This window comes from Teleopsis dalmanni, chromosome 2 (genome assembly GCF_002237135.1).
Source record: "Teleopsis dalmanni isolate 2A chromosome 2, ASM223713v2, whole genome shotgun sequence".
Lineage (NCBI taxonomy): Eukaryota > Metazoa > Arthropoda > Insecta > Diptera > Diopsidae > Teleopsis > Teleopsis dalmanni.
Genome location: NC_051847.1, coordinates 147,772,043 through 147,795,959, shown reverse-complemented (window position 1 = coordinate 147,795,959; position 23,917 = coordinate 147,772,043). Strand labels below are relative to the sequence as shown.

At 30.6% G+C, this 23,917-nt stretch overlaps 4 protein-coding genes across 5 annotated transcripts in view; 3 read left to right on the top strand and 1 right to left on the bottom strand.

Annotated features, from left to right (window-relative positions):
- The window catches only part of LOC119678235 (probable serine/threonine-protein kinase yakA), a 64,492-nt gene extending 60,910 nt beyond the window's left edge, over positions 1–3,582 (top strand). For both annotated transcript variants that reach the window (XM_038089955.1, XM_038089956.1), the window contains exon 2: positions 685–3,582. In XM_038089955.1, coding sequence (XP_037945883.1) covers positions 685–3,372 — 2,688 coding nt within the window. In that variant the 3' untranslated portion in view covers positions 3,373–3,582. The remainder of the gene's footprint in view (positions 1–684) is intronic.
- A 5,223-nt stretch (positions 3,583–8,805) lies between these two features.
- LOC119681005 (metallo-beta-lactamase domain-containing protein 1-like) lies at positions 8,806–9,741 on the bottom strand. The gene has a single exon (XM_038094060.1). The coding sequence runs from the start codon at positions 9,679–9,681 to the stop codon at positions 8,944–8,946; it is 738 nt and encodes a 245-aa protein (XP_037949988.1). The 5' UTR covers positions 9,682–9,741; the 3' UTR covers positions 8,806–8,943.
- A 3,339-nt stretch (positions 9,742–13,080) lies between these two features.
- LOC119675903 (uncharacterized protein K02A2.6-like) lies at positions 13,081–15,771 on the top strand. Its single transcript, XM_038087119.1, has 2 exons — positions 13,081–15,366; positions 15,421–15,771. The coding sequence occupies exons 1-2, from the start codon at positions 13,081–13,083 to the stop codon at positions 15,769–15,771; spliced, it is 2,637 nt and encodes an 878-aa protein (XP_037943047.1).
- Positions 15,772–15,839: 68 nt separating this feature from the next.
- Positions 15,840–16,298, top strand: LOC119675902 (uncharacterized protein K02A2.6-like). Its single transcript, XM_038087118.1, has one exon. The coding sequence runs from the start codon at positions 15,840–15,842 to the stop codon at positions 16,296–16,298; it is 459 nt and encodes a 152-aa protein (XP_037943046.1).
- The last annotated feature ends 7,619 nt before the right edge of the window (positions 16,299–23,917 follow it).

The window sequence follows — 23,917 nt, the reverse complement described above, 5'->3', positions numbered from 1 at the left end:
CTACTTTGATTTTGGCGCCAAAAATGTTAGAGACATACGGTGCGACTAAACTTTTTCACAAGGTACATTATAAGGTTCTCTTGATATGTCATTTGTGTTAAAAGTAATATAAATTCGTATTTATGTGTAATAATAAATTTTTAATTCCAAAAATTTATCGATATACAAATTAAAGCAGTATACAAATTAAATCTTTACCATTATGTTATGACACTATCTCAAAGAATCATATTATATAACATGTCGTCTTTCATATACTATTACTATAACATGATACATTAAAAAGTAGAAACATATTAGTTCAAATTATATTATACTTCTTAAGTTAGGATCTCTAGTTGTAAATAATGAAAGGTAATAAAAATATTTAATGAAGATTAATGTAACATAACTATTTAAAAAAAGAAATTAATTACAGTTTAAGCCATATAAGAAATCTTAAGTCAGGATCTTTAGTTAAAATAATAAAAGATAAACTAACATGCACAAAAGTTTTGAAATATCTTAGAAAAAACCACTCTTTCAAACTGTCATATCTCTAAGTATAATGTGCTTTAAATAATAATAATAATATGTGTTAGGATATGAGTTATTAATAATAAACCATAAATATTAAAACATTAATAAAAATATATTTATCATATTTTGATAATCTTAACTTATAATTATTTTTCTTATTTTCAGGTTAATTCTGCAATGGGTCTTCAAGCTACTGCCGCTAATAAGCGGAAGCATGATATTACGTTTGAAGGCAAGGATGCAAATACATATACAAACTGTCCGCCACCAAACAAGACCAGCAAATGGTCACTTAACAACAATAATTACATTGAAGCAATTGAAGAACAATTAACAGGCCATAAGCTTACCATTAACGATAGTAAACCAACAGCAACACTTGTAGAGTGCACAAAAGACACTATAAATTTAAACAACAACAATAATGAAAGTAAAAGTTGCAGCAATGACTGCAGCAATAATACCACATTAACGAGTATTAACGGTAAAGAAGTTACTAAAGTTACTGAACATATAACAACAACATCACCTTTAGTCAGCACATTGGTAACAAGTTTAATTCCTACAGCAGCCGAAGTTTCAGCAACAACGCCGCTGCCTCCCACATCAACTACACCCGTCCCTGAAGACAGTATTGCTAAATTAGAAGTTGTGGCAGCTGTACCCTGTGAACCATGGGCGACAAGCACCGAACCAGTTGATTGTATATCAAAACTGCAAGCAGTTGCAGTACCTAGCGATCCATGGGGTAGCATATCAACTCGTTCAACACTCGCTACAACGCTACTCAGCGCTGATGAGTTAGACGATGACGACGATGATTTTGAAGATGATTATGAGGAAGAAGAGAGCATCATACCAACCTATTGTCCATTACGGTATCATTCATTTCCACCAACTTCAACGCCGCCACATCAGTCACCTCAACGTTTAGGTGGCTATTCTCCCGCACATGGTTATGTTTCAAGGCCTAATTTCTATTCAGAACCTTTTCCACAACAAAATTGCTCACGCACTGGCAGTCCACAACATGTTCGTATAGTGAATGGTTTTACACAATGGCAAGCTAGCAATAATGGTGCACAACAGTTTTATGTACCACCTGAAGCGGCTTATCCGCCGCCGCAGCAACAGCAGACAATACGTTGTGCTGAAAATGGCAAATCTTATCTGGAACTTGGTTGTAGTAGTCCAACACCAAATGTGAATAATAATACACCTGTTCCTCCACCGCCATTCAACAGTTTACACGTAGCTGCAGCTAACTTAGATGCTAGACATCCATTGAAACGTTGCTGTGATGGGCGCAGTACTTGGTGCAATACGAACAAAAACTGCTACAAAGATATACGATTAAAAATACGAAACATCTCCATGTTTAAGTTATCGCGTTTCCGTCAAGTTTCAGAACAATCCTTATACCGATCAGTACTAATATGTAATACGTTAAAGCGCATAGATCGTGAAATTGAAGCCGAAGCAAAAGAATTACATCAGGTGGCAGCGCATATAGCACAACAACATCACCATCAACATGCACAATATCATCAACACCATCATCCGCACCATTTGCAGCATCATTCGCATCATAATCACCATCATAGTCAGCAGCAGCAAATTAGTCAGCCACAACAGCAACCGCCACAAGCACTGTTGCATCAACAACAACAGCATTTAGAATATGCACCAGTAATGAATTGTGCAAGACTAGCCAACATGGAGTATCAAGTGCAGCAGCAGCATCAAACGCAACAACATCAACTGCATCAACAACAACAGCAGCAGCAGCAGCAACAACAGCAACATTTTCAACAACAGCAGCACACGCAAATGTATCACAATCAACACGACCGTTTAGATACGCCACCGCCATATTTAACAACGCCACAACCGCAACTACAAAAACCTTTAACCAATTTCAACCTGAACAATACCAACTGTGATTCAAATGTAACAACTTCGGCGACACTACATCCATACGATCATTATCCTTTCCGGGACGCACAATCAGGCCGAGCAACACCTTTTCCATGCCAAACTGTGATCTCAACACCATTGGCCTCAGTGCCACAAACACAAGCACCCACGGCAGTGAGTCCAACAGCTACTGTAGTTGCACCACCAACAGCACCCTTAGCAACACAGGTAGCCAACACAGCAATGCCAGTAGCAACCAACCTAACGAGTGCCACCAGCTGTTTGAATGATAGTGATAGCGGGTATGCGGACGATGATTCAACGAGATCAATTAATTGGAGTTCTGTGCTGAGTCTTTCCTCACAATCAGCACTAGATCCATTAAATAATAATGATTTATTTTCAATATTACCACCAGTTACATCAGTAACAAATCCTGCCACAGCTGTGCCTGTACCAATAGCAACAGCCAACTCAACATTAACTGCACAAAGTGAATCCTCACAACAAAGTACAGCAGTATCGATTAGCGGTTCCTTTACAACGGTGCAAAGTTCAACCACAACAGCAACGGCTTGTTCAAGTGCCAGTACAAGTACAACAGCCAACAGTAGTGCAGCAATATCACCAACATCGCCCAGCTCATCTACAACGGCCACATTCACTACACTCTCCACTATTTCTTCTGCAACACACTCGCTCACCTCATCGTTTGTAAGCACGAATATAACATCAAGTTCTGCCTCAACATGGGAATATGGTTTTCTAGATATGGAATTTGGATTGGGTACCGAATTTACAGAACTAGTACCCAGCTGTAAACTTTCCTCCGATGAACTCTTTAAAAATGGTTTGACACCTGTATCGACCTCACGTTATTCCACCGTGCATGATAACGATCTAGAACAACCGGCACATATCATGGTCGGAAGTTAGTATCAATTGTAAGCACTATAGGCCAGTGCGATAGGCCAGTGATATTTTATTATGGCATATAGCCAAGCTTGTGATGTACGCACTAAGAAGAAGCAGGTTCCTTCTACTTCAACTACAATTTTACGAGTATAATCTTCAGTTTTATATTTGATATTTATTTTTTGTACACAAAAGTATTTGTCTTCACTCTCGTTTAAGCCTCGTTTTGCAATTGCAAAGATTATTATTATTATTATTTTAATTATAATTATAATTATTAATATTTTTACGTTTTGTTTTTGGTAATTGTAAATATTATATAGAATTTTTGGTTGGGTAATTGTCAGTTTTTTGCAATTATAAACGATTTTATATATTAAGTTCAATAGTGCTCAGGTTGTGAACTTTTCAAAACTTTGTGTGTGAATTGTTAAGATAATTTTCAGAACTAAAGAAAATTTGTGAAAAATTGTAATAACTAGTTAGATTGGAATTCGGAGAGAATATTTAGACTCACATTTTTAAGATACATTCGTTTAAAGTTCGTTATAATTATCATAAATTCTAATATTCTATACTATATACTATGTTTCTAGTACATATATATTATGTTCAATTCGAAAATTTAAAAATGTTAATTTTAATTATTTTAAATTGTCATTGAAACAATTAATTTTTTTAATCAACAATAGAATAATAATTAAACTTAAATTTAAATTTAAATTAAAATTAAAATTATTCTTAATTGCACACATTTTATTTTTCTGGACGAGTGAATATAGTACTACAGAAAGAAAAATGTTTGTAGTTGAATGATTTAAATAAAAAAAAAAAGTTTTTCTAAATATATTCTTTAGAATTCCGATTCATTATATATATAAAAAATCATTAATGTGCTTAGTAAAAAGGAATGAAAGTTATAAACTAAAATAAGAATTGCAATTTTCTGTGTAAATAACGAAAATTTCTTTGAGATATTTGAATGTATTACTAATGTTTAAATGAAATAAACTTTAGCTAAAATTTAAAAAATGTAAATATATAAGCGAAAATTAGAAATTATTAAAATATGAGTAAATGATTTTAACTATAAGGAAATTCAACAAAATTGAAAAAAAAATTATTAATTGTAAAAAATAAAATTTAATTTAATATTTAATGTTAAATATTTAAAGACAAAATTATATATTATTGAGTAAACTGAAAATTAGTTGCGTTATTTGTAAATCGAGTGATTAGCAAAAAGAAGTCTATAATATATATAAGATCTATATATATTATATTCAATTGTATTTTAGCTATAAGTATTAGTATTTTATTTATAAAACAAAATTTAGAACAACTTAAAACAAAGTTTTATAATTTAATTGTAAGTAAAAATATTAAAAACAAAAAAAAAAACAAGAAAAAGAGAATATATAAAAAATTTAAGCAAATAAAAGAAAGATTTGTTTTTAAAATTTAAATCAAACATTTTTTCATTTTTATGATCACATTAAGTCAATGAGTGCAGGAGCGTAAACAGAGACTCAAATCAGGGAGCCCTTTTGAAAACTAATTCAAAGTTCATACCGAAACATTAAATTTAAATAAATCAGTTATATGTGGTTCGACATATTATAAGAGGTTATTAAAGGTTCTGGATGGTTTTAGCCCATGGGTTCTAAATAATACGGTATCACAATGGGCCTATAGGCCTAAGTGGATCCCCCTGGGATCGCCGGTATAATCTAACCTAACCTAACCTAACCTATTATAAGAGGTTTGAACCTTACAACTCCGTTTTTTAAGCCAATTTACAGAGTAATACAAAATTAGTTAACTGCACCGAATAAAATTATTCCTTAAACTTAGGTTTCGTTTAATTAATATATATTTTTCGTCTTTCATAATACTTTACTATATATAATTCTTTATTAATAAGAATGGTTTTTGTAGTACTCTGGAGAAATCAACCTTAGATCTTCATTTTTGCTATATCAGTATGTTCTGTTCCTAATTACAAATTTTCTATTTACGAAGAATGAATGATTAGTTTTTGGATCAACCTAGATTGCTTCACAAAATTTGGAGAATAAAAAATTTTTCTCCTTTTATTCTAAACTATTAAAAATATATATTTCGTAGGTTAAACCTCTTAATGGGATACTTATACTATTCATAGAACACATCAAATGTAAGAAAAGGAGTAGATAAAATTAATTTGTTTATATGGTACTATATATGTGGTATATTTACAATATATAAAACAGCGTTTAAACATATTACTGCACATTTTAATTCTTGTTAGCATTTTTTTCTTTAACTTGAGTCGAAGCACCTATAATATCTCTTTAGCAAAAATGGTTTTTAGATAGTTCATCAAAGTTTGATGAACGTTATTGTGATTTCCTTGGCATATCGAATTGACAATAATATTCAGTATTTTTTAATATTTTGAGCAACTTTTTCTATCACGGTATTATTCGGATATAGCTTACTTTTCCAGTTTTCGAAGCTTAATATTATAAACTTTACACTTAGAATAAACTGCATATACCATCTATCGCCAACTAGTGTAAGTAATTTTTATATTGTTTACAAAAGCGACATAGAAAAAAAATTGTCTACTATAGCTGATTCTTCTAAAATCGGTAGTCAAACAAGCATGCCTAGGATATCAAAATCGTGCTTCTAGATATTTTAAAGCACTTCCGTTTTACAAATAATTGAGTTTAGATACCGCCCAGCGTTTTTACGATGATAGAAATGTGTGTGTGTGTGTGGGATTCGTATTGCTTCTACTATATGTATAGCGCTACGTTTTTATAATGTTTGGCAATAATTGGTTCGATATATACATTGCTATATCAGGCATTGATTGCTATATCAAATATTAAATTTGATATCTTAAAATCTTGCTTATTTATTTAACTACCAGTTCTATGTGTTCATTGTCCGTTTAGAAAGAATTTTGACTACATAGTAAAACTTTCGGGGATTTTGACGTTTTTAGTCTGACTTTATTGTTTTAGAGTAGATGGGTTATTCATTTACTTTCTGTAAGCTTTAAAACTAAAAGGTGATTTATAATCTGCTGATGTCATGGTCTATAGTAAATCAACAGATCTGCTTTTACTTTTAATAACTACCATTAAATCTATTTAGTTTTTTTCTGCACTTTTTCTTCACGGCAAGTCCTTTTAATTACTTCATTTGTTATTAAATATTATATATCACAAGTAGACTAGATGAGAATATATTATATTAAATGCGGTTATTTTTGTTTTTTAAAAATATACTAACTTTTATTTCGAAAGTTTTTTTGTGTATCTCTACACGTGTTTCGGCATTCTCCTAATATATTAGGAATTCTCCTGATGAAGGCAAAAGCGAATTTGCCGAAACACGTGTAGAGATACACAAAAAAACTTTCGAAATAAAAGTTAGTATATTTTTAAAAAACAAAAATAACCGCATTTAAACATTTTCGAAGTAACGACTCAAAAATTAAAACAAAAATAAATATATTATATTGTTAGAGGGACTTTATTGTTAAGCATCGACAGCAATCTTTGTAGAAAATCAACTGTCGTATTGGATCAATTTATATTCGTCTTGAAATGATTTAAACTAAAACAATATACAATAAATTACTTTCAATTTACTGCATTTTTAATAATAACAGACTTAGTGATTCATTAAATGCCGCGTGTTCTGATAGTTAATAAATAATACTTAAACTAAAAGGTACTTTTCAACGGAAGTTTAAAAAAGTTCCTTCTTTTTTAATTTTAACATTCAAATATTTCCGATTTGAAGAGGATCTTATAATTTGTTCTAACTGTTTTTTTTGGTAAGTAACGGGTATGTGCTTTTAACAAAAGATGGGAAGACTCATCGATAAGTAGACATCTGTATGCAATCTGGACACTTTTCAATAAAATGAAATCGAAAACTCTAATTGAGATGTCCCGCAAAGACATTGGTCTTCTGGGAGGGTTGACTACAGCACACTGTAAACTAGGGAGCCATGCTAGAAGACTAGGTCTTCTTTTCAATCAAATCTGTCGAAGCTGTGGGGAGGACGATGAGAGTGCGCTCTCATCTTTTGTGTTTTTGCCCAGCTCATGTACGTCGGCGACTTAGCACTTTAGGAGCCCCCTTCCTTGAGAACCTGGACCAGTTACAGGATCTGACTTTAAATAGCATTCTATGCTTCGCAAAAGATTCTAGGTGGTTTTAAACCCTGAGGTTACATTATTTATATACGGCATCACAATGGGCCAATAGGCCTAAGTGGATCCACTGGGGATCACCGGTATAACCTAACGGGTATGTAACTCAATGTTCTCTGTTAAATTGAATATATTTAATTAGAATAGAGTAATTTCGAATGTAGTCGAATGTCAACATCACGGAAGCCAGAGATTGTTGAAAAGTGGGTAAAATATTAAATAGAAATCAATTAGGTGGTCAAGTTGCTAGTTTGAATCCTAAAAAAGTTCCGTTAGGGTATTTTTTACCTTTCCATGAAGACTATGTTATTAAAATTTTTATTTCAACTCTCAGATTTAATTTTGTGTTATATATTTCTACGCTTTAGGAAAAACTTGACTTAAGAAAAATCATTCCTCCAATCATTCCAATCATTCATACCATAATCTTAGAACAATTCTAATATAGATTATTTATAATTCCGTAAATTTGTAGACAAAAATTTTCTGGATAGAAAGGCTGTCAAAGAAATGCTATAATTTCAATTTAATTATATTTTGATCAAAGGTCAGTTTTTTTGTTTAAACAAATTTTCCAAGAAACGAATAATTTAAAAGTCTAATTAAGTTTTAATTATTATATGATAGTAGTACTAACTTTGTCTAACATTATCTTAAACTCAAAAGAGATGCTGATCAAACTCAAGATGCATAAACTCATTAGTCCAGACAATAGTCAAGTATTCCAAGTTCCACTGTTTATGTTGGAACATATAACATATAACAAAAATTTAGTAATTCTAGTTCGTCTCCTGATTGTCGCAGACGAAGCTGCCCTTAGTACTTTAATTATATACTTATAGTTTTTGAATGTTTGTGTTCTTCATCTGATCCTTAGTTAGAAATAATGTTTGCTGTAACGTAATGTAATCGTACTTATATTATTAAAAATAGATAACTTGAATTTTTATAAACGGGCTAATGAGAAAAAAATGAATGTATATTGAAATTAATTACTTATCATTAATTACTTATTTGCTAATACTTTTAAATGAATGGAATATTATATTTCAGAGAGCATACATATGTGAGAGAAGATGAAACGTACTGGCACATAAACCTAAATATTTCTTGAGATATTGTATAAGAGCAGAATTTTCCCTAGTGTCTAAGTATATAATATATTGATTTAGTATAATAATTAGTTTAAGATTATTTATTAGTTAACAATATTAAATAAATAACAAATGGTTAGCACCAAAAAAAGTAAATAAATTAAACATTAACAATGGAATATGTAAAATATCAATTAGGCAGTAATACGACATCAAGTTTTAGTTTTGTACAATAAAGTATTTGAGATTGACATAGTTTAGTGTTAAAATTGCAAGCAACTTCAGTTTTTACTCTCCAAAGCCACTGCTTCATTTTCGGTATTATCAAGTGCCTTCAGTTTTTCTGCAATGTTTTCAGTAAGTGAAATACTCTGCAGTCCAGCGTCACTACGTAATTTTTCCAACATTTTATCAGTTACTTTAAATCCCGGACCATGTCCAGGTATTATATATGCACACAGTTCAGCCATACGTAAACGTTGTTGTCTTTGTTTTGTAGCATCTTCACTGCCAGCTTCAAGCCAAAGTGTTTCATCAAAAATATCCTCTGCACGCTCAAATAAATCACCACAAACTCCAACTGTGCCGAAAGGTGTATTTCCCGCGATAACAGACACACAACTAAGTGTATGTCCAGGAGTCTGCTGTACCGCAACATCAATGCCATCAATCGCGAAAGAAGCACTATCATCTGTGGACCACTCAATGTACTTATCTCTGTGTGATATTGAATTACCAACGAAATGCCATTTTGCATTTTGAAATAGATAATTACAACCAATATGATCGGAATGTCCATGCGTACAGACAACTATATGTATATCCAGTGGCTGCAGATTATGTTCTCTGAGTGCTGTTACAATTTTGTCACCATCCCAGGCTGTCATTGTGTCCACAATAATATTCTTTCCACTACTTGTGCGTATTAAAGTGCAAGTGCAATTCGCACGCATTGCACTCGGCTCGTCAACGTCGATATGTGAATAACCCGTAAATAATATAAATACTTGATTACACATTTTTGTAAAATTCTTAAAAAATGACTAAATAAACAATCTTTCTTTGGTATCACAATCGAAGCTTTTTTGACAATCGAAGCTGTCAAAAGTCAATTAGGTATATCAACTGGTGGTGGGAGAAAAATGTGAAAAATAGCGACTGGAGTTAAGCTTAGCAAGCAAAGGTTTGTTAAATTACCCAAAAGATGGCGTTGTTACATTAAGAACAGTTTTATCATCACTATTGTAAAGGTTGTGAAAATAGATTTTTAACGAATACACGGTAACAGCAAAGATTAGATACACATTTCAAAATATTTCGTATATATTTTATTCAACCAATGTATATCTCCCTCCTGATATCCTGTACACCAAATAACTTCTCACTGAGCTCTTTCAAGCTATTTATCATAACTGTTCCCAATTCCATGTCTTTTGTGGTGGAAATCACAAGTAATAACGAGCAAAGATGGTAACAGTGAAAGAAAATAATAATAAAAAAATGAAGTTATTGTTTAGACATCAAACAAGTAAGCAGAAAAAAGAGCAACGATAACATAGCAGAATAGTTATTAAGGTCGTGTGCGAGTTAGGCTAAGTTGCGTTCTAAATGAGGGAAATTCTAAGTTGTGTCGATAATATAGTAATGTGTCGATACTTAGCATATTTTCGAGGTGGCTAAGTCGAGACTAAATCGCCAGGGTTGCCATTTTAGTATTTTCATAAGATAATATTTTCATAATTGAATTCAAATATATATAAGAATATAGAATATGACAATAAAAAATAATTTTATTAAAATGTTTTGTGTTATTTGTATTGAAAAAATTAATAATCGCTATTAGGAAACTTTTAACCGAAAAATGATCACTTTTAGCATATATTTTTCATTATTTAATGAACATTTGCAATAAATTCTGTAAATATTTGTATTTTCTAAAATTTTAATTACTTTTATTTAGTATTATAAACATTTCTTTGATAAAATTTTATTATAGTGGCTGATTCCAAAAAACAAAGTCAATTTCTTTTCAATGACTTGGCAATCTTGTTTTGCTAATTTTTGACATTTGAATAATTTGTTTGTGTTCAACATTGTTTGTAAACAATTTGTATATTGAAAAGGTAAAACATCTTGATCCGCTTTGGCAGCCAAAGTTAAAAAGTGCACAGAAATGTGAACCTGCCTAACTCGCACACGACCTAAATATTATAATAACTTCCGTTTCTAAAAACTTAAAAAAAAATCATGATAATAAACAACACATGTAATTCGTTTCGATTAAACAAAAAAAAAATTAACATATAATTATTATAACAAAACTATCGTTTTTAATACAGTGTATCATTGAAGAACACAATTCCGTCGCTCAACCGCCGAAATAGCAACCCATTTTATGGAGTATATTCTTAAAGAGCCTGAATATGTTTTATTATTTATTATTTATTATTGCCCGTAATAATCATTGCCTACGTTCTCCCTCTTAGCCTAGATATATTTAAAAAATTATATACAAACCTTCCTACGTTTCAGCGCCTGATTATTGGTATAGGCTGGTATTTTAGCCAGAAGTCTTTTATAATCTGATGGCTGGGTTCTTCTCAACTTGTTATTAAAAGATCAACAAAGAGCAGTACCAATGTAAATTCATACAACATAACATATGCGAAGTCTCTCCTCCCACCTATTAAAAGCATTGAGATGCTTTAGTAAAGTAAAACTGTATTAAACTTCAGAAAAGTTCTCGTTATACTTAGGTCGTGTGCGAGTTAGGCTAAGTTGATGCTAAACCAAATGGAAAATGTTTTGGGATTTTTTGCACTGCACACATTTAGCCATTTATCAACACGTACCGGCACGTCACTATATTATCGGCACAACTTAGAATTTCCCTCATTTAGAACGCAACTTAGCCTAACTCGCACACGACCTTACTACTTAGGATCATGTCTTTTGTGTTTTATTTTTGCAACATGATTTGCAATACCATATATAAATACTTCTTCTTGTTCTGCCATTATTATAATTGTTTCTTTGTATTTGGTATTGAAAGATGCTATGTTTCAGAATGCTAATTCTGTCTATTTTGTTATTCTGTAATATGCTAATTACATATTTCATGACAGCATTAAACAAAGTGATATTACGAATCATCATCATTACTTTTTGAATGTGCAATTTCTCTGTCATAATATATTAACAACATTTTAGTTAATAATTATTTATAATTCTCAATGAGTTAAGTTTTAAATTTCGTTAAAATAAATTTAATTCAATATTTATATCAATGCCATGTGCCAGCTTTCTGTTAATGCGAATTAAGTGATTAGGATAACGTTTTCTTTTTGTTTTTGTTCAGTACTAATTGGTAACTGTTGTTGTTATTTTCAATAGATCATTCTATTAATAAATTTATTTTCAAGAAAGTAAGGAATTAATAAAGTAAGGAAAATATATAAATAAAAATATATAAAAAAAAATTAAAATTAAAAGCAAAAATAGGAAACAAAAAATAAAAAACTAAACAGAATTAAAACTACAAAATAAATTTGTAATATATAATAACAACAAAATAGAACAAACAGGATTTAACATTTTATAATTCGTTTGGTTATATGTAAAACGTAACATATATGAACAACATTTTGGCCGATCATTTTTATAATTATCATTGAGTTAACTTTCGATTTTGTTAATACAAAATAATTCAATAACAGTTTTAATGGCAGTTATTTCTGTTTAATGTATTTATTTCTGTTTGATTTTGTATTTCTTCTGCGTTTAGTGATGCAAGATTCCAAATTTATTTTAGAGAAATTGTAGTATATTCGATCATGGGAACCCTGTATAAAGAAATAGATAAAAAAGGAAAAAATACAAAATGTGTGTTTCGTCGTTGTGCTCAAAGGAGTAAACGTGCCGTGCCGTAATTATTATTATTAGTAATATTAAATTGTAAATCTATATAACTTTAATCAATAAAATATATTGTATTATATATAAAGAATTAAATAAAATTTGGCGACGAGGATAAAACATTAAAGGATGGCGAAGAATTTTGGTGAATTAAATTAATATAACGTGGCGTCGGGGAAATGGAAAACATACATGGAACAAATGGAATTTTTCTTTGTTGCAAATGACATCACAGACGCAAAAAAGAAAAAAGCGAGGCTAAAAAAGCCTCATGTGGGACGGAAACCTAATCGGTTGCCACACCGATTAATATTTTAGAGGAAAAATTTACATTTGAGGCGGCAACTAAATTATTGACTAGTTATTTTTGTCCGGCAGAGAATATAATAATACAAAGGTTTAAATTTTATCGGAGAAACCAAAAAGAGGACGAATCAATTACCGAATATTTGGCAGCGCTAAGGAAATTGAGCCAAGACTGCAATTTCAATGATTTGGAGGAAATGTTACGGGACAGACTAGTCTGTGGCATGCGCAATGAAAATTTACAAAAGCGGCTTCTGGCGAATGACCAGTTAACACTAAAAATAGCGCAGGAGGAAGCTATAGCATCAGAAACAGCACAAAAAAATGCGACGGAACTTAAAACGTCAGCCAGCCTGCCAGGGTTGAATAAAATTTCAAGCAACAAGGTAAAACCAAATCGTGCTCCAGTGGACTATATTCAGAATTGTTATCGTTGTCGAGGAAATCATCATTCAGATCAGTGCAAATTTAAAGACGCGGAATGTTATTATTGCAAAAAGCGTGGACACATTGAGAGAGCTTGCATAAAAAAAGCAAAAACCAAAAAGCCAGCAACAAATAATGGGAGAAGACCAAACAGAGTAAATCTTTTAGATACAAACCAGAAAACTCAAACGACGGAGTATTTATGGTCAATGTTCGTTAAAGGTAGTCTATCGGTCAAGAGAGTGATTACGATAGGTAAGTCACCGGTACAAATGGAAATAGACTCTGGGGCAAGTTACTCAATAGTAAGTGAAAAGTTATTTAGAGAAAAAATGCCGTATATTCCGCTAAAACCAAGTCCAATACAATTAAGAACTTGGGGAACAGAGAAAAATCTTAAACTGAGTGGAGAAGCAGAAGTACCAGTCTCGGTTGGGAACGTCACAAAGAAACTAAAGTTGTTAGTAGCAGCGGGTGATGGTCCGGCTCTAATTGGTCGAAATTGGTTTAACGATTTGGGAATTACTATAACTAGCAATTTATGTAATATAGAATCAACTATTCCAGTAGAAGTGATGAACTTCAGTTCAGTTTTTGATGGAAAACTTGGAGATTACAAGGGAAATCCTGTGAAGTTACAAATGTCAGTTTCAAGTAAACCGAAATTTCTTCGATATCGACAAGTACCTTTTGCACTAAAACTCAAGGTTGAAGCAACATTAAAGAAGTTGGAAGATGAAGGCGCACTGCGTTCAATATCCTTTAGTGAGTGGGCAACACCGGTTGTACCTATTATTAAACCAGATGGTAGCATACGCATTTGTGGAGATTATAAGTGCAGAGTGAATCAAATGCTTTGCAAGGAAACGTATCCATTACCTACTAATACAGAAGTGCTAGCAGAATTAGCAAATTGTAAGGGGTTTACAAAGCTTGATTTAGATCGATCGTATACACAGGTGAAGGCTGACCAAGAATCAGCAAGGATACTTACATTAAACACACATCGCGGACTTTTTGAAGTTACAAGATTACCGTTTGGAATTTCAACGGCACCAGGTATATTTCAACGGGTGATGGAAGGAGTTCTTAAGAACATAGATGGTGTGATTATTTATTTAGACGACATTCTAATTGGCGAAATAACTTTGGAAGAGTTGTGGGATAGAACACGAACTGCTCTGAAATGTGTACAGGATGCAGGATTGAAGCTTAAAAAATCAAAATGTGTTTTCGCAGTACAAGAGATAACATTTTTGGGGTTTAAGATAAGCCGAGAAGGAGTGCGTCTAACTGACGAAAAGGTGAAGGCAATAGGTCAAGCACCAGAACCAATAAATAAACAACAGCTACAAGCTTTTCTTGGGTTAATTACATTTTATGATAGATTTTTACAGAATAAGGGCGATCTATTGGAACTGCTGTATCAACTATTAAGAAAAGAGATACCTTTTAAAAGGAGTAGAGAACAGAAATTAAGTTTTGAACGAGCAAAGAAACTACTACAATCAAAAAATTTGTTGGTGCATTATTCGACTGACTTATCACTGATATTATGCGGAGACGCATCACCGTATGGAGTTGGCGTGGTTTTGGCACACAAGATGCCGGATGAAAGTGAAGCACCGATTGCTTTTGGCTCCAGAACATTACAGGGCGCGGAACGAAATTATTCACAGTTGGATAAAGAAGCGCTAGCGATTATGTTTGGTGTGCAAAAGTTTCTTCAATTTTTAAGTGGTAGACAATTTACAATAATGACTGATCATAAACCACTAGTGGGATTATTCAACCCAGAAAAACCAATATCACAGCATATATCACCCAGAATGTTAAGGTGGTCGTTAAAGTTAGGCGCTTCCCAGTACGAGATTAAATTCCGAGAAGGGAAACATCACCAGAATGGAGATGCATTGAGCCGGTTACCTTTAAATGATGTAAAGCTACAAATACCGGAAATACCTGAAATATTATATTGCAATGAGGTTGAGGAACAGTTTTTAATCACTGCGAAAGACATTGCACAAGCAACCAGAAGAGATCCAGTACTATCAAAAGTAATGTGGCATATCTAAAGGAAAGATACAGTTTTGCCATATAAATCAATTCAGTTTAAACCGTTTGTGAATAAAATCCAGGAACTATCAGTGAATGCACAATGCTTGTTAGGGGGAGGCAGGGTAATAATACCAGCAATACAACGTCCCAGAATACTTGAGATGTTGCACGAAGTTCATCAAGGCATGTCGGCAATGAAAGCAGTGGCGCGAAGCTATTTTTGGTGGCCTGGTTTAGATGAAGATATAGAAATGTTAGCCAGACGTTGTGAAAAGTGTGCATGTAATAAAAAGAATCCTCCAGTAGCAGCAGGTAAACCATGGCCAGCAACACTAAGGCCATGGTCCCGGTTACATATTGATTATGCGGGACCCTTTATGGGTACAAATTTTTTATCGTCGTAGATGCTCATAGCAAGTAGGTAGAGGTAAAAATAACCAGTACAATAAATGCGATTAGAACAATCGAGTTAATGAGAGAAATATTTGCAACACACGGAATACCAGATACCATTGTGTCCGATAATAGGCGAACGTTTGTGTCAGAAGAATTTGAGAAATATTTAAAACTTAGCGGTATAAAGCACATACGTACGGCACCGTATCATCCATCGTCAAACGGGCAAGCAGAAAGGTTTGTACAAACCATTAAGAATCACCTTAAGAAAATGCAGTCGTCAGACATCAATAAGAATTTGGCAAATATACTTTTGCATCTGCGTACAACTCCTAATGCAAATTCAAATTCGAGTCCAGCAGAAATCTTGATGGGAAGGAAGTTGAAAACATTGTTAGATCATTTGCACCCCAGTGATGACAACACTCAGAAGCAGCTAAATTCTGATGAGTATTCCAAACAAATAAAACCAGTTCGCAGTTTCCAGTGTAGTGAAAGTGTTTGGTACCGAAATTTTGGAAGAGGTGAAAAGTAGATGCCAGGGATTATACAATCAACAGGAGATCGCAACTACAAAATTCAATCAAATAGTAACATATTGTCGAGACATATTGACCAGTTGCATAAGCGAGTTTCGGAGACACCGACAAGTTTAGAATCCAATATAACTCCAGTAGCAGTAACTTCAGTGGCACAACCGGAAGAGCAAGACGACCAAGTAAGTGCAGGTCATTCATCAAATGAATATATCCTACCAGATAGTCAAGTAGAGGGGTCATTAGAAGAAAAAGATAAAAGAGATGAAACATTAAAATCGCGACCGTACCGGCAGAGGCAACCGCCAAAAAAAGGTTACGGGACTATTTGATGGGGGAGGAACTGTAGTATATTCGATCATGGCAACCCTGTATAAAGAAATAGATAAAAAAGGAAAAAATACAAAATGTGTGTTTCGTCGTTGTGCTTAAAGGAGTAAGCGTGCCGTGCCGTAATTATTATTAATATTAAATTGTAAATCTATATAACTTTAATCAATAAAGTATATTATATTATATATAAAGAATATAATAGAAATTAAGGTTTACTTATAAGGTAAAGTTTCATATAAGTAAAGATAAATTAATATATTGAATTAATTTATTATTTTCTAAATTTTTAAATTTTATAATGCACAAAACACAATGAAAATTAGATAAAAAGTGATAATTGCAGTCCATAGTACCAGTAAATATAATATAGAATTACAAACGACTGCTTGCCGTTCTTTGGGCAGGTAACCCCTCTAAACCATGATTGTAACAATACTAACAAATAAGCAATTATCGCCTCTTTAATGTAATCAAACTCAATAAATAAATGCAGTTCAACATTAGAACAACTATAGTTATTATATTATTTATAAAATAAATATATATCAATAATATGTCAATAAGGAAATAATGATAATTTTTTTATTTCCAATTCATTTAAATTTAATAAAAAAATATAACTATAAGTTCTTTAATTTAAAAAATAATAGCATTTTGTATTGATTTAATGAGCTATACACGCTGTAGTATATTCGATTATGGCAACCCTGTATAAAGAAATAGGTAAAAAAGGTAAAATACGAAGTGCGTTGTTGTTCGTCGTTGTAATCAAAAGAGTAAGCGTGCCATGCCGTTTAAACTATTATTATTATTATTAAATTGTAAAATCTATATAAATTTAAATCAATAAAGTATATAACACACGCCAATCCCTATATCATTAATTAAAATTCTGACGGATACTACAGTTTTGTGAAACAATTATATTAAATTTATGAAATTTTCTTCGGAGTCACATAATTGTTTATTATTGTGGTAAAAATGTATTGCGATTGTGATAGTAATATATAATTAATAAATACATCAATTTTGAATTGAATGTTCTAATCTGTAATACGAGGGTGATTTGATAAGTCAGTGGTTTTCTGAATTTCCTGCGCAGTTACTCCAAATGCAACAGTGCTGACGTCAGCTGTAATCTATCAGTGGGCAATTTTGTGAAGCAGACAACCTCGTGAATTTTTACTAAAATGGAAAAAAGTGAATTTCGCCATTTCTTTAGGTTTGGAAACAGAAAATAGTCGCAGGGGGCTAAATCTGGAGTATATGCCAGATGGGGTAGCACTTCGTATCCCAATTCGTGGGTTTTGGCCACAATGCTTAATCAGCACACGAAATTCACTTTTTTCCATTTTCGTAAAAATTCGCGAGATTGTCTTCTTTGAAAGACTACCAGACACCAATTGAACGACGTAGCTTCCACAAAATTAAAAAGTTGCCCACTGGTAGATTACAGCTGATGGCACCACTGTTGCATTTAGAGCAACTACGCGGGAAATTCAAAAAGTCACAGACATATCAAACCGCCCTCGTATAATGAATATTGTATTAGTTTAATATTTTATAAACCAGAGAATATTAGTGATATTAGTAATAAGCAGTATGTCAGTTACTTACCGTTACCTAAGCCCCAATTTGTTGTTGTTGCTTTTCTCTTTTGATATTGTCGGCAATCAAATAATGAAACTAGCGCCTTATGTAAGTGAAGGAAATTTATTTACCCAGCAACACACACACACACACATTGAATAATTTCATCAATTTTTATTACGTTTTATATTCACACATATTTAAATAATTGTTAATTTTATATTGAAAATTAAAATAAATTTAACATATTTTAAATATTTTGAATACTTTTAAATCACACTTGGGCATTGTACAGCTTTTACTTAGAATTTTATATGCGTTGAAAGCACATCAGTTGTTAATTAAAATTGAATCCATTATTTACAAAGTATATTTAATTCAAAATAATTTCACTTTAATATAATGAAATTAAGATTTATTTAAAAACAATTAATATACGATTAATTTTTAATATGCGCGAAAACCTTATCGTTCTTTACATACTAACCGCAATTTCACATCGTTATGACGTTGTTATTATGCCGTTTGTAACAGAGTTGTTAAAAGATATAAGTAAAATTTATGAGAATTTTGTTTGTAGTCATAAAGAATCTAACATATTATCTGATATTTATAATATTTGAGATATTTTCAAAAGTTTATGTTAAAGGTTTCTCCGACATTGAATAATATTCGTTTAATAATAAAATTCATATAAATCAGATAGTACTCAGTGATGTATTAATATGATTTTAAATAAATTACATTATTACATTGTCTTACAATATGTGTATTCTTTTGACACGAATGTTCTAATAGAATATCTTCTGCTTGCTTAAGAATAATTTGGCATCACTTGGCGATTGTAAAAAAAATGTTACCAAAGCGATAAGCGATCCATTGTGAATCTTCATTGGAAATTTCAACTTTCAATTTTCAAACAAAATTCAAAGAAAATTTAAAAAATTTTTTAAATTTGAAAATTGTGGAAATGAAACATTTTAAAAATATATAAAATTGTGGAAATTATTAATTTTTATACAAAGTGTAGTTTGCTTTGCATTATGTGCACATATGTAAGATTCGCTTTTTGCGAAAACATAACATTTGACAGATTGCAACCGTAGTGCCAATATGTTTCTTATACACTTAAAACAAGCGACTTATTGTTTTTTGCCCTGCTTAGAAGCGGTCGATTATACCGCTACTATTAATAAATATCTATAGAAGTTTATATAATTATATTACATTGTAATAATCAATATTTAGTTCTCATATCATTAATTATTAATAATTAATTATGTATTGATATATTGCACAATGAAACAAAACTAATTTTGTTATTACCTACTTTCTGTCATACTAATTACTTATGTTACAGTTACTATGTGTATCCGAAAATAATATAAACAAACGGCCGCAACAGGTGATGTAATGAAAAATATTTTCTCTTTGTGGGTTTCTCTTAATTCTTAGAATTTGAAAACGTAGTACAAGCAGTGTTGCTGTGAATCAATTTTTCTTCCATAAGTTTAAATTTAAAATTGATGTGTGTATTATTTGATGTAATGAAAAGTTGATCATATTTTCAGTAAAATAAAACTCTATTTCATTTTAAAAGATGTTTACATACGTTTTACTTTATAATAAATAATTAATTAATGTTATAATTGATTTTTAATTCGAAATAAATAATTCTTATGTTGAAAATGACTAAATTTATTATTATTCTTCCTTTTGAATAGTAATAACCGTTTTTAATTATATAAATAGAATTGTATTATATTTTTATGTTCATAAAACGTATAAATTTAAATTATTACCATTATTAGTAATTTTATTTGAAATTTTAAAAAGTATTGCAGTTGGTTTATATAAAGCAACATAACAATTTACTAATTATTAATTTGGTAATATTTGAATAGTTAATAGTAGTTTATTATTGTTAATTTAAAATGTAAGTATATTTTTTAAAAAATATGTATGTACTTATACACATGTAAAATAAATAATAGATTGAAAATAATAATACTATGCTTGTAGTTTATTACTGTTCAAAAACCTTTCTGTTATGGCTGGGTGCGAGTTCGAATAAATTGAGGTAAAGCAAATTAAAAGTTTCTAGGGATTTTTAGCACTGTACTTATATAAATATTTATTTATTTATTTACTTATTTATAATTTTTGGTTAAAAGTTTAAAAATTTATTTATTTATTTATTAAACATCTTATAAAATTTTCACAATAGTAATACTTAATTTTTATCTAATTTACCCTACTCGAAGTTCTGGTAAATACCAACATTCGCTGCCATACAGAGATAATTTATTAGTGTCCTCAATTTACCATCAATTTATTCAAACTCGTACACGGCCTAAAAAATAGTTTTATTAAAAATAAGAGTGTATATTTTAATAATATACTATTATAATTTTTCTAATAATGTCTAATAAAAATATAGTATACTATATTATTTAAAAAATTAAATTTAAAAATTAATGATATATAAACATTATGCCATTTATTTGCATTTACAGCATTACATACACATATTTTCTTCACTGCCCACACAATAAAAACCAATTTACACGGCAACCCTGTTTGGTACATTGCATGAAATAAACAATAACGCCAGAAGGGAGTTGTTGCTGTCGCCAGTTTGTCGGTGAATTCTGCTGGGTGAAGTCGCATTGCGGTGTTGTATCATTTGAGTCGTGTGTTATGTTGTATAGAAATAACATAAATAAAGTAATTAAATTAAAATAAATATGAGTATAAAGCTACGAAATCTATTATTAAATTATTTATTATTGAAATAATTTTATAAATAAATAAATTGTGTTTTAGTTGAAGTAAACACAAGTTGTTTTCTCAAAAACAAAGAATATCTCTTTAAGCCAAACTTAAGTCATGGTACGCGATCGTCGTGACTTGTTTAGCTTAAAAAATATAAGTGCTATAAAAGTTATAAAAAAAAATAAAAAATATAAATAACTCAAAGATGTTAAACATCTTTAACAGTTTAATACGAAACCTTGATTTATAGTTTAATGATTAATTATGGTTTTCTCGTTTGGTTTAATAAATTAATTTAATAAATTTATATGCAAAAAATAAAAAATCTGTTTTTATAATTTGGTAATTATGTAGACATACTCTCATAAATTCCTATGTTTTTATATTGTTTATTTATTTTTTTGTTGGTGTTTTTGTGTTTTTGTGATGCATTTCATGTTCTGTACTATTTATGCATATCACCTGATTAAAATGCTGTAAATTTCAACTGGAAAATTACATGTTTTTATGCACCTACGCTGTGTGCGCCGTGTTCTGAAAGTTGGAGGCTGCACACATGTGCGGTTTTAGCGAAAAAGTGCCCAACAAAGCGAATCCTCAGTGCATGATTTTTTAATGATCATAAAAATTAACAGTGAAATAGAAGGTTTCAGTATCAAAGAATAATAAAAATGAATTATTAAAGCTTATTATTACTGATATTTCCAATAACTACGAAAATCAATATGATGTAAAGTGAAATAAGTGGATAAGTTTAAGAGTTGTGAGATTAGTTATAAGGAATCCAAAACTTATGATACGTAGATAAAACACATTGTAAGATTCGCGATGTGTGATTTAAAGTGGGATTTATTATCACAAGCCATTCGCATATTCAATTAACCTCCAATAGGTCATTTACTCGAAAAGACGTTCGAATTTCTGACGCTCATCGTAAAAAATTTACTTCGACATCTTTACGCTACAGTAGTGAAAATCGTCATCTATTGTTTTATGTCACATTAGCCGTTTTCTGTTCTTTCAGAGTAGCAAAATGTAAAATGCATATGTTTGTTATTGTGTTGTTTATATGAAATATAAATATTTTAATACAAAAAATTAATTAATTTAAATAAAAGAAAACAAAATGAATATTAGAGGGCAATAGTTAATATTTTTATCTTACATATTTAAATTAATTTATTTATATATATGTATTTGAATTTATATATTAGGTAATGAAATGCTCATATGCTTTTAACGGCTGACTGGAATTTTGCAACATATTTGCAGTGAACATTCACAATAGACTGATACTTAAATTCGGCTGCATACAAACTTAAGGCATAAAATTTTTTGCGAGTACAACCTAACTCTGAAGATTTTAAGAGCATTGTTGTCGCTTTACATGTTTTCTTTCGTAAGTGCGAGTATTTTTTTGCTACTCTGAAAGAAAAAATTACTGCAATTATTAGTTTATTCTCTTTGTATGACTAATTCAAAATTGCGCATGATTTACTGTGACAGTACCAGGACCATAAAAACTATTCAGATTATTAGCCGCTTGGCTTGCTTTTTCGTCTCTATAAAAAAAAACTGTAAAATATGCTAGTGTCCTAGCTATCTAATGCAAGTGTTTTTCTTCGCTAGTGTCCATCTTTGACGCGCGCTCAAACAAAACTCACGGTCAACGAATTACGAAACCGTGAAAAGTTTTTTAGTACGATATCTGATCTTTCTAACGTATAACCCGATTAGACTTATATAGAGCGGGATAAAGATAACTAAATAATAAATATAAAATATCAGAATTACGATAATATGTAGATGTTTATTTATATGTATACTATGAAGAATTTTATGAAGAAAGAATTACTTTTAAAAAGAACCTTTTAGAAAGAACTTTTAACGAATATAATGAAAAGACGACAGTATTAACTCATCCTTGTTAATTTAATTAGAATTGCATATTAATTTGTTTATTTTTCAGTTCGTACATATTTATGCATAGGTTAAAATTTTATAATAGAGTTAATATTTAATCATTTAGTAGATTTATTATTTTGTCTAATATATGAAGATGTATTTTCTCATAGGTTAAGTAATTTTTTCAGCAAGATATTCTTCTTAGAGTGCGAAACCAAACTTTTTATTTGTTGAACTTAGTGAAATTTTTATTACGGCTCACATACATATGTATTTGTCTTAAGCTGAATTTTAATTTTTAACTAATGTAGATAATTATTTGGTTGGTGGCGTTAACGATTTCTCAACAATTTATGTGTGGCAGATCTTAACCGACCATTTACTTCAATGCAAGTTAAATTCGTTTAATTTACTTACAAGTTTTCTGGGACTTTAATTAGTCATTAAGTTTAATTTTATATTCCATAGTCTCCCTCCAAGCTGTATTCCTAATAACTTTAACAGTTATTTTAATTTGAGTTTAAAAACTTAAAATATATGTTTTGGAAATACTTGTTTTATTACATGAACATTTTTTATGTTCACAGTGATTTAAATATCCATCTAGTCACGGAAGTTGGTCGTGAGTACTTAAAAGAAAATTTATAAAACTTCAGAAGCATCTTAACACCACGACCGGGAAGTTGTAAAACACTTTGAACTTTATTTTTAAAATTTTTAAGGTGTGTTAAGTTATTGTAAACTAATTCTATAAATTAAAGTTAAATTAATAAAACAAAAAAAATTTCAAATAAATAAAATAAGTTCTTAGTACGTTGATGTTCCTTGTCAATGTGGCATGAACATTAGAGATGAGTCCTTAAGGGATCTTTCCATATTAATCAAAATATATATCGGGTTTCACAGAAAGTACATTTGACAAATCTGCAACAAAAAAATACTCAATTCTCTCAAATAACTTATTTAAATATGTCTTAAATTAAAATCTATCTAAATCCATTGAATATCCTATTTA